The sequence below is a fragment of the Chrysemys picta genome, chromosome 6 (genome assembly GCF_011386835.1).
Source record: "Chrysemys picta bellii isolate R12L10 chromosome 6, ASM1138683v2, whole genome shotgun sequence".
NCBI classification, from domain to species: Eukaryota; Metazoa; Chordata; order Testudines; family Emydidae; genus Chrysemys; species Chrysemys picta.
In genome coordinates this window covers 90,942,887-90,955,427 of record NC_088796.1, presented here as the reverse complement: position 1 = coordinate 90,955,427, position 12,541 = coordinate 90,942,887, and the positions used below count along the sequence as shown (strand labels likewise).

Sequence of the window (12,541 nt, the reverse complement as noted above, 5' to 3'; positions counted from 1 at the left end):
TAAGTAGTATAGTATTGATTTTTTTGGAGATAAAACAAATCAAACGTATTTGCTTTCAGAAACCTGGCATTTTACTTGTTGTTTCTGAACCCAGACTAGTTTTGCTGTTAATATACACAACCTTCCCCTGTCACATATTTGCATTTCCTCCCCTAAATTCTAGAATAGCTGCCCTTGCTTAACTGTCAGTACAATGATACTCTCAGTGTATATTTCCAATCTCCATGGTCTTCCATTTTCTGGAATTCTATCCAACTAGTCTTCAATCAGTGCACAGATGATTTATAATAGTATTCACTGAGCCGTCATGAATACAATGGGCCTAATTCTCATTTGCAGTAAGAGCCCTTTACACCACTCTGGCAGCTTAAAGGAGTCTTACTGTAAGACTACTGTAAGTGTAAAAACTTATACCCACCCACTTTAAGGACTCTTTGCTCTGCCATGGGTGGCGTAAAGAGGCCGTTGTGTAAATGAGAGTAAGGTCCAATAACTTTATAAACTATATTTCTTTCTTTCCTTTTTCTTTCTTTTTTTCTTTTTTTTTTTTTTTTTTGTAGCTCGACAAACAACAGTTGTTGGAAAAAAATCTCTGAATTTATTTATCATCCCAACCTGTGTAATAGCGGTTGTTCTCATAGCTGCATTAACTATCTTTCTAAAGAGAAAATCACTCACAAAGCTCCATGCCAAAAAAGGTACATTTTGACTTTATTTAGTGGGTCCTATCTCCTAATTTGCTCTTCAGGCCTTTCAGAACAACTGGATGATTTCTACCCACACTCACTTGACATTTGATTCTTTTGTTTTCCAGAGGAACTCTGATCTAAAGATGACTGATTGTTTCATTGAGTTAGGCTTTACTTCCCTCACCATGCGACACAGGAATTTTATGTATGATTTGTGTTCAGATTAAATAGAAAACACAATGGTGTATGTGCCATACTCTTTACTGAACTACTATTAGCTGGGTTTACTTGCTCTATTTATTTTGCTTTTTTGTCTTAATGTTTTACTATCTGAAAGAAAACAACAGTGGGAAAGTAATAATGGATAATGGCCTATTATGCAACTCTGGTCTTGGTAATAAATCACTTCTCCAGTAAACTATACATGAATTTTGATTACCTTAATACAGAACTTGAATGGAAACAGGATTATGGGCCTAATCCTGCAATTAAGGGCTGTAGGATTTGGCCATACAGTTGTTGGACAGAAGAACTGTGGAGAAATTTGTTACAGTCTCATACCAAATATAAGAACACAGATGTTTTGGATATTTAAAAATCTGTTGAATTATATTGTTAGTTTTTTTAAAGTAGAAACTTTTAAAATAAAATTATCTAAATCAGATTTGTTCACACTTGCTTTAACAGACAAAAAAAGAAAATGTCCCCAGTTACAGAAAGAAGACAACAGTAAGTCATGGAATTTTAAACTTCCCGCTTATAACTTTTTCTTTTTAATAAGAGCATTGTCAATATATAAAGAATCAATTAAATGAGAACACTAAAGAACCACTACGTACTTTAGAGTCTAAATTTGACTTTCCTTAACATTGCTACAGCCTAGTAGGAATGTTCTCCAGATTCTACATGTAATCCTATGACTTTCCAGATAACACAGAAATTTGTAAATAATAAAGAACAGGTCACTTCCTCTCTCCAAGGTATTGCCTTGGCTGCTAGTCTGGTTCTGGGTCCACGTCAGGACATTGTGTTTTTCCTAGCCATAATCTGGTACAGTACCAGATGATAAAATAACTTTGTTTTGGTGAATGTAGAGTTTTCTGTAGAAGTAAGTACTGCATGTGACTTGCTTCTCCTTGGCCTTTGGCTCAAATCTAGTATAGTATCTGTTTTTATCAATATATCAATGAATATGTCCTTTGCTTGGGGACTATATCCTGGCATTATTGAGGATGGACTTGATAATCAAATGGGTCTTTTCCATCTTTAACTCTTATGAATGTATGACTTTCCTTGTCAAACAGAAATTTGCACAAAGCAAAGAATAGGTAATTTCCAAATGTATCTGAACTTCCACAAACTGTATTACAACAGAACTTTCATTTTGTAAAAACAAGACAAATCAAGCAATAAACAAGATGACAGCATAGATCTGACAACCCCCACCTAAGAATTTTCTGTATTTGGTTCTATTTTGTACTGTTATCATCTGGGTTAAACCTGGTTATGGGTTGAGATTAAACCTTTCTAAAACTGATGCGTGAATATGCCCTTCATTTAAGATACATGGAAGGGACCAATCAAGGGCCTCACCTAAAACAAGGCCTAATAGAGTCTGCCCAGAAATTAGCACTATGTGGGCGGAAGGTTCCATTGAGTATTGTTCTGACCAGTCGTGTGTGTGAGAGAGTCCATGAGAGTGTCTGTCTGTCGGTACGGAAAATGCTACGGGAGGTGGACAGAGAGAAGGATTCAGAGGCAGCAAGAAAGCCAACCAGGAGTCTGTAAGCATGATGTGTGACCCTAGAAAAAGCTAGAGAGAGAGGTTTTGGGTCTGGTGCTGGCTAAAGAAGCTTGAGACTGTAAGCAAAGAAGCTCTCCTGTTGTTTTGGTTCTTTCTGCATTCAGAGAAGCAGGACTTTGTGCATTTCTTGTAAATAAACAAAATTGAATGAAAGAAAATAATAGACTCCACCATAAATTTCTACTTCCAACTGGAGATCCCCAGAGACCAGAATTTTGACTAGCCATTCAGGTCAAAAAAGGATAACAATATTTATATACTTCAACCTGAGATACTGTAGATAAAAATCTATATAAAGCTGTTTATCAATAATATGCTGAAGACAGACCCAGGACAAAATCAGTTTGGAGAACTGCCAGAGACTAGACTCCATAGGACACAGTTGAAATAATGGGCCAGATTCTGGCTCCTGATAAGCCTGCTTTGCACCACAAAATGCCCTTAAAGCCAGTCTTCTTGGCCAAAGGGAAATTCTCCTGGCATAGGGAGCGGATTCTATTCCACCAATCTTCTCCCTAAACCAAGCACAGGGTATGTGCCAGGGTTGTTGGCAGGTCTTTGGAGCTGTGCTCCGGCTCCGCTCCAGCTCCAGGCAAAACCCTGCAGCTCCACTGCTCCAGAGCTGCTCCGCGCTCCAGCTCCAGGCTCCGCTCCAAAGCCCTGGTTGTTGACAGTAGGAGGGATTGTGGCCACAGTGTTCCCGTGTTCTGGCAATCCCTAGTTGCCACAATGGCCCCTTGGGAGTCATTGAAGCGGGACATAATTTAGAGCAGTCCCAAAACTGTTTTAAGTTACTCCACAGGCCAAAGCCCACAAGACCACCAAAGTCCCAGGGATCAATGAAATATGCGGAGCAAAGCTCTGGCGCAGGTGAGGTATTGTATCAGTATTGGGAATGGTCTCTGGAGAAACTACAAATTGCAGTTTACAAGCCAGCTAGTGTTACTTCTTTTCAAAGGATGGGATTAAACTGAAATACATTCTCTCTTCTAACTAATAAAAACCAAGTTAGAAGGTGGCCTGGTGACAAGATAACTTTGAGCTTTCAGGGGAGAAGTGTAGATTAGGAATTGGATTAATGGAGATTGGGTTTTTCATGGAAATGACTCACTGAATCTTGAATGATATGTGCTGCAGGATACCTCTGGCTTTCCAGTCCGCTAAAGTTAATATGCATTACGTCCAAAAACAGACACTTTCATGCTGTCCCAATTAAGCATTTTAAAAACAAACATTAATAATCAAAAGCCAAATTCTTTACTCTCACAAACTGATGTAAAACGTTAGTGGAGTTACCACAGGCACACATGAGAGCAAAATTTGATCCCAACTAAACTAAAACCATCAAGCAAGATAAACTCTGGAGCAGAGCTTCAATGCATGTCCAAACCTAACACTAATGCATATTGTTTGAGTACATAGCGTGGCTTCTCATGGATTTGATTACTTACAGCAGTAGAATTCTTTTCACCATAAGGCCTAGCCCCGGCTTACACATCAAGTCGTATGTTAGAGATTATAATGAAACACGTTAAAATGAAGAATTTGAAAGGGAAGATAACAGATCATTGGGATACTCATAGCCTTTTTTGGGTTTTGTTTTACTTCCTCTTTCTAATGACTGAAAATGTCTGTGCAGTATGCAGGAAATCATATGACAGCCAATTATATTTCTCAGCACCATGCACTTTTAAGAAACACTGGAAAGAACCTTTATTCTATGCTGTGTGTGTATGTGAATTCTGAAAGCCACAGATGTTTACTGTAATGCTTTGGAAATGACCTACAGTCCCTCAGTTTGAGGAACAAGAATTTTTTGTATAAGAAATTCTGAACAATACAACTTAAGCTATGTCAGTAATGCAGATTTAGAACATTGACCTAATTATTTAGGCCCCACTAGTGTGTATACTTTTGCACATGATATTCACATGAGTAATCCCATTGGACTTCATTTTAATAGGTTGTAGATTTGTTGTTATTCAGCTCATATATATGATGGTCAGTGGGAGTTTTGTCTGAATAAGACATTCAGGATGCAGCTCTTAGATATTAGATTTGGAAACAGAGCTCAATCATTATGAATAATCTAGATGACCTTTGACTCTTTTTCTCTCAACAAATGACTGTATTTATTGTTCTTGGTCCATAGCTTGTTCACAAGCAATTTATTGTCAGTGTTCTAGATTCAAATTTTGAAGTGTTTTGATTGGTCACAAGGGTCTATTTCTGTTCCTTGATTGGATGTGCATTCAAAATCTATATTTTGCTAATATTCTGCAAAATATTCAATACAATTCATTGCTTTGGGCTGCAGTTCAGCTAAGCACTTATTCGTGTGCTTAACTGTAAGCCTAAGAGTAGATCCTTTGAAGTCAATGGTACTATTAAAGTTAAGCATATGCTCACACGTTTTGCTGAATTGGGGCTGTGTCAAACATTCCTGCTGGTATACCTGTTGCTACACAATTCGCAGATAGAGAACACAAAAGGAGTGTAAACATAATGAAAGCAGATTCAACTAAATTTTTTTTTTTAAATCACAGAAAATGTTGTAATTATTGGCCCATCTCTATATGTAAAAGAACTAACAGATAATTTTGCAAATCTTCCACTCTTGGTCATAATCAATTATTTAAAATATATTACACTATTTTCTAACAACATAAAGTCTGAAATAAAGATTGCAGATTACCCATTTCACATATTGTTCCCAATATGTAGGCTTCAGTATCTGCAGTTCAATTAAATCACTGTTACTTGTGCTGCATCATTGGTATGAATGGCACTGCACAGACATTAGTGGCTTTCTTATGCAAGCCATGTAGGAAGGATGAGGGATTCTGTCATTACAATTACTCTGACAATGGTCATGATAGATATCAGACAAGTCATCTCAGTCTTGTCAGAACACTTCTCCTCATCCCTGATGTATATGTGCAAACACATACATCTCTGGCAATAAGTAACTTTCAAGTATATAGTCCCAGATAGTGGGACTGCTTATGAAAGTAAATGCTCATCAGTTGAGTAAGCTGTTCATAATCTGACCCATAATTATTAATAGTAATATTCAAGGCCTGATTCTCATTAATACTATGGCCTCTTTATGCCACTCTGTCAGTATAAAGCAATCTGAAAATGGGTTTAACTGTAATTTATGCCCACTTTAAGTCCCTTTTGCACCGCCAATATGATGTAAAGGAGTCTGAGTGTAAATGAGAATTAGGCTCTCAATATTTAGTTTAATTTTAAACAAAAGTGTTTTTTAAATTAAATTTTCCTGTTCTGTTTTTTTAAAGGACACTTGAACCCTGAAACCCAGGACTTAATCATGACGAATGTCATAGATTCAAGAGACTGCACAGATGTATGTCCATGAAAACTCTTCATCTGCCATGCCTGCAGTATGCACTTTTCAGATACCTTTTTGAAGACTGCATAGGGAAATCACAGCACTTTAGGTCTGGAACAAACAAAGCAAATTTTTGGTTTTATCTGTACTATACCTCTTAAAGGCTCCATGTGCCTTTTTCCATGTTATACCTTAGGGTACGTCTATACTTACCTCCGAGTTCGGCGGTAAGCAATCGATCTTCTGGGATCGATTTATCGTGTCTTGTCTAGACGCGATAAATCGATCCCGGAAGTGCTCACCGTCGACACCGGTACTCCTGCTCCGTGGGAGGAGTATGTGGAGTCGACGGGGGAGCCTGCCTGCCGCATGTGGACCCGCAGTAAGTACCTTGTAGTTCGAACTAAGATACTTCGACTTCAGCTACGTTATTCACATAGCTGAAGTTGCGTATCTTAGTTCGAACTGGGGGGTTAGTGTGGACCAGCCCTTAGAGTTACAGAGAACCATACTGTTATTAAATGTGGTTAACAACTATTAAGGGATTATTGGAGTGTATACCATACATTGTATGTTTGGGCATATTGTTCACCTGAGAACACTGTGTGCACCAAATATTTTGTGTTCAAGAATCCCCTTACTAGCTGATTTAATTTCAGGAATAGAGTCATGATACAAAGCTTCGGTCACGTCTCATGGGACTCTGAGTAGAGGCTGTATGTGCCGATGCCTGGACAATAATCTTTTGTATTCAGAAATTTCTACATATCTATTTTTCATGGCCCAAACTTTACAACCCATAAACTGGAAATTACCTAGAGCACCAACAGCAAGGAGATAGACTGAAGAAGTTTCATTTTACAACGCTAACAAGAGTCTGAAGTACACATCAAGCAACAGAGCAAAACTACCCCTGGATCAACATTATGTCATACAACCAACAGTTTAATGTACAGTTTGTTACACTGATTTCTTTATAGTTATTTCTTATTTGTAGAAGGCATGTGATATTAATGCTGTTTTACTTTTTTTAGGGGCGACAACTAAAAGTGTAGACTACAATGCTGTATCTACTAAATGTTTTGTTCTAGCACTAGTTTACTTAATGGGGAATTGCAAAGCAAAACTGAACATTGAATTAAGTACAGATTTCTGTGCTGAATGTGTTTACTAGCCAGGGTGGAGTTTTAACCCTCCTCAGGAACAGAAAGTTAATCCTCTCCATGCCAATCACTGGATGGAGTTTCTACATCCCATCAAAGGAATGCCTGAGTCACCTATGAATAACTGAGTATAGGGGACCGCCATGTTTTTATAGTACCTCCTGGAGTACCATTTTGGAAAGAAGCTATGTCTCCACATTGTGAGCCAAAACCTGACAGAACTTGGTGTAATTTATCCACAGAGCAGTGGCTTTTGTGGGCTTTGTCTTCTGGAAAAGGAGTCACTGCTTAGAAGTACCTTGTAGGGTTAAAGAAACAGAGATACACACAAGCCAGTGAAACCAACTTCTGCCATATCTCCACTCCCCACAAAATACTCGGGTTTGGAGTTTCCCAAATATTTTGGCCCAGCTATATAAAAATTGTCACAACAGCGAAGTCAACATCTTCCTCTTTCTCTACTAGGTCTGGATTTGGATACTTGGAATCTGGTTTCCAATTACCCGCATCTTGTGCAGTTATTTACACCAGGGCAAAGTGGGTGTACAACACTACTTAATCAGAATGATAGCATTTACACCCACTTTGCACTCATTTTGCCCTGGTTTAAATGACTACACAAGGTGCATAGCAATAGAAAATTAGGTCCCTGATGTGTGGCAGGAGCTGACTTACAGATTCAGCAGTAGTATTGATTTTATGAATAATCACTGGTTGATGGGGAAAGAACAAACGTAAAAGTCATCTTTGGTTTCCATGTATTGCTCTTTTAAATGTCCAGGTGCCTGTTGTTTGCTGGAAGCATCTGCCATTTTCTGTTCAGTTCAGATGTAGCCTGCTGCAGAGGAGAGATACACTGACCCAGATCACAGTGGCCCAGATTTTCTGCTGACTTTAGCAAATCAGCTGGGATGTCAGAGAGTTAGTTATGGCTAGAGCCCTGTGTGGATACAAAATTTGTATCCACATCTGATCCGAGATGCGCAAAAATGGTGCACAGATATAAAGTGAATCTCCACAGATTTGCGGGGCTCTAGTTATGACTCCCTGCCAGGCCTCATGTGCAGAGTAGAGAACGCTGGGGACTACTCTAACTTGCATCAGCTAGTAATGGTCCATAAGGGACCATCCACCAGTGGAGGAGAGCCAAAGTATATCATGCTTCAGCCATTCCTTCTCTGTGCTTTGTCACATCTGCTGAGCTAGGGGCTGAAGAGAGAGAGAGGCATGGGAGTTGGCCCCATACTCACTGGGGACTCCCCTCATGTCAGGGGTATACTAAACTGGAAGTTATGGGCTGTCTCCATTCTTTTTGCGCTACCAGACCAGTGCAGAGAATCTGGTCCATTGTGCTCTCACATGGAGACTTTATTTTTGTTCCTTCTTATTCTTTTGTTTTCCATAATCATAAAATAAAAGGTTACAAAGTAACTGCCGTGTTAGTCTGTATCCGCAAAAAGAACAGGAGTACTTGTGGCACTTTAGAGATTAACAAATTTATTTCAGCATAAGCTTTCGTGGGCTACAGCTCACTTCTTCAGATGCACAGAGTGGAACACACAGACAGAAGATATTTATACATACAGAGAACATGAAAAGGTGGAAGTACGCATACCAATTGTAAGAGGCCAATCAATTGAGATGAGCTATCAGTAGCAGCAGAAGAAAAAACTTTGAAGTGATAATCGAGGTGACCCACAGAAGGTGTGAGGAGAACTTTTAACATGGGGGAAACAAAAATTCAATTAGTGTAATGACCCAACCATTCCCAGTCTCTGTTTAGGCCTAAGTTAATTGTGTCTAATTTGCATATTAATTCGAGTCCAGCAGTCTCTCTTTCGAGTCTCTTTTTGAAGTTTTTTTGCTGCAAAACTGACACCTTCAAGTCTGTCACTGAGTGATTAGAGAGGTTGATGTGTTCTCCCAATGGTTTTTGAATATTATGATTCCTGATGTCAGATTTGTGCATCGCTTGCCCCATAACCTAAGCCGTGCTGACCACAACGCCATCAACAGCCTCAGGAACAACTCTGACATCATAATCAAAAAGACTGACAAAGTAGGTGCTGTCATCATCATGAATAAGTTGAATATGAACAAGAGGCTGCTAGGCAGCTCTCTAACTTCACATTCTACAAGCCTTTATACTCTGATCCCACTGATGATTACCAAAAGAAACTACACCATCTGCTCAAGAAACTCCTGGAGAAAGCACAGGAACAGATCTGTACAGACACATGCCTAGAACCCCGACCAGGTGTATTCTATTTGCTACCCAAGATCCATAAACCTGGAAATCCTGGACGCCCCATCATCTCAAGCATTGGCACCTTAACAGCAGGATTGTCTGGCTATGTGGACTCTCTCCTCAGGCCCTACGCTACCAGCACTCCCAGCTATCTTCGAGACACCACTGACTTCCTGAGGAAACTACAATCCATCAGTGATCTTCCAGAAAACACCATCCTGGCCACTATGGATGTAGAATCCCTCTACACCAACTTTCCACACAAAGATGGACTACAAGCCATCAGGAATAGCATCCCCGATACCATCACGGCAAACCTGGTGACTGAACTTTGTGACTTTGTCCTCACCCACAACTATTTCACATTTGGGGACAAAATATACCTTCAAGTCAGCGGCACTTCTATGGGTACCCGCATGGCCCCACAGTATGCCAACATCTTTATGGCTGACTTAGAACAACGCTTCCTTAGCTCTCGTTCCCTAACACCCCTACTCTACTTGCGCTACATTGATGATATCTTCATCATCAGGACCCATGGAAAAGAAGCCCTCGATGAATTCCATCATGATTTTAACAATTTCCATCCCACCATCAACCTCAGCCTAGACCAATCCACACAAGCGGTCCATTTCCTAGACACTACTGTGCTAATAAGTGATGGTCACATAAACACCACCCTATACCGGAAACCCACTGACTGCTATACTTACCTACATGCTTCCAGCTTCCATCCAGGACACACCACACGATCCAGTGTCTACAGCCAAGCTCTAAGATACAACCACATTTGCTCCAATCCCTCAGACAGAGATGAACACCTACAAGATCTCTATCAAGCATTCTTAAAACTACAGTTCCCACCTGCTGAAGTGAAAAAAAAGATTGACAGAGCCAGAAGAGATCCCAGAAGCCACCTACTACAGGAGAGGCCCAACAAAGAAAATAACAGAACGCCACTAGCCGCCACCTTCAGCCCCCAACTGAAACCTCTCCAGCGCATCATCAAAGATCTACAACCTATCCTGAAAGATGATCCCTCACTCTCACAGATCTTGGGAGACAGACCAGTCCTCGCTTACAGACAGCCTCCCAACCTTAAGCAAATACTCACCAGCAACCACACACCATACAACAAAAACACTAACCCAGGAACCTATTCTTGCAACAAAGCCCGATGCCAGCTCTGTCTACATATCTATTCAAGTGACACCATCATAGGACCTAACCACGTCAGCCACATCATCAGGGGCTCATTCACCTGCACATCTACCAACGTGATATATGCCATCATGTGCCAGCAATGCCCCTCTGCCATGTACATTGGCCAAACTGGACAATCTCTACGCAAAAGAATAAATGGACACAAATCTGACATCAGGAATCATAACATTCAAAAACCAGTGGGAAAACACTTCAACCTCTCTAATCACTCAATGACAGACTTGAAGGTGTCAGTTTTGCAACAAAAAAACGTCAAAAAGAGACTCCAAAGAGAGACTGCTGAACTCGAATTAATATGCAAATTAGACACAATTAACTTAGGCCTAAACAGAGACTGGGAATGGTTGGGTCATTACACTAAATGATTTTTTCCCCCCCATGTTAAATTCTCCTCTCACCTTCTGTGGGTCACCTCGATTATCACTTCAAAGTTTTTTCTTCTGCTGCTACTGATAGCTCATCTCAATTGATTGGCCTCTTACAATTGGTATGCGTACTTCCACCTTTTCATGTTCTCTGAATGTATAAATATCTTCTGTCTGTGTGTTCCACTCTATGCATCTGAAGAAGTGAGCTGTAGCCCATGAAAGCTAATGCTGAAATAAATTTGTTAGTCTCTAAGGTGCCACAAGTACTCCTGTTCTTTTCATAAAATAAAAATAATTCAAGCTGGAAGCACATGTTTGCTCTTTGTGTCTGGAAAAACACGATAATTGTGCATTGATGTTCCCTCCTTATTCAAATAAACAGACTGCCTGACATTATTATCTTACATTGAAGATTCAATTTTGACTTGTCGTGTGTAGGTTCAATAGTGGGGAAGCTGGTCCTGTCGAGAAGCATACATTGTACATTTCACCATCAGGTGTAAAAAGCACTATACAGCATGCTGCCTCCATCTGACCTTCACAGGCAGAATGCCTCAGAGCACCTCAGCTTGGAAACTACAGCTCTGTACCTTCAAATGCCAGAGATGAGCAAGACCATTTTTTTTTTTTTAATGGAGATATCCTATCTCCTAGAACTGGAAGAGACCCTGAAAGGTCATCAAGTCCAGCCCCCTGCCTTCACTAGCAGGCCAAGTACTGATTTTGCCCCAGAACCCTAAGTGGCCCCCTCAAGGATTGAACTCACAAGCCTGGGTTTAGCAGGCCAATGCTCAAACCACTGAGCTATCCCTTCTCCCCCATAATTTGCTTTAGTTTTTTGCTGTCAGAATCATAAATGTATCCTGGTCTGCATTTTTGCACCTTAACTTACCTGGAATAGATCCTGTCTGTGCCACAGTGAAGAGAAGGGAAACCAAAACAGCTCTCAAATTTCAGCAAATGAAAGTTAGCATATCAGCTGCTTGGCCAATCTGTATTTGCCTATGCACTCATGCATGAGTTGGCTTTTTTTTCTGTAATCCCCTGAGTATATGATATGTGTGTGATATGATGAGTCTTTATACTTTCTGCTTCATCTACTGCTTCTCACAAGCTGTTATCTTGGAGCAGCTAAAGCCAGAATATTCTGGTTTAGAATGGTGAGAGATCAAAGATTTTATGAGCAGTTTCCAAAGTACAGTGGATTAAAAACTGCTCTTATGCTAGAAATCAAACACTGTAAAGTTTTAAAATGGCATGCAAAGGGAAGTCTGTATGTACAGACTTTCAGACTATCAGCCCAGATTGGCATTACAGGCTGGCACATTGGATACCTCCCATTGTAGGCTCCCTGTGACCACTGTGAGGATGTACTATATCACTATGTGCTAGCGCACCATATTAGGTTTGGGGATTTAATTGGAGCTGGTGAAAATATTTTAGTGAAAATCCAGGCAACATTTTTCACCAGTTCATTTACTGTGATTTTGCACTCCCCAAAATGCAGATTATTCTTGAAATTTTGAAATTCATGAAGTGTTTGTATATATAATCTTTTACTCCTCCTATCTGGTTGGGGGTGCTCTTGTGTTCCTGCTGCTTGTCAGTAGGCAACGAAGTCTGATATTTGCAGTTGAACTGTGGGTCAGGTGGTTGCTTTCTCTGTTCATTCTTCCACTTGTGTTGCCTT

General features: G+C 40.1%; 1 protein-coding gene across 1 annotated transcript in view; it reads left to right on the top strand.

Annotated features, from left to right (window-relative positions):
- LOC101930928 (programmed cell death 1 ligand 2-like) overlaps positions 1-6,941 on the top strand; it is a 28,237-nt gene extending 21,296 nt beyond the window's left edge. The window contains exons 5-7 of the mRNA XM_005296800.4: positions 561-698; positions 1,377-1,418; positions 5,796-6,941. Coding sequence (XP_005296857.3) covers positions 561-698; positions 1,377-1,418; positions 5,796-5,875 — 260 coding nt within the window. The 3' untranslated portion in view covers positions 5,876-6,941. The remainder of the gene's footprint in view (positions 1-560; positions 699-1,376; positions 1,419-5,795) is intronic.
- Positions 6,942-12,541: the final 5,600 nt, after the last annotated feature.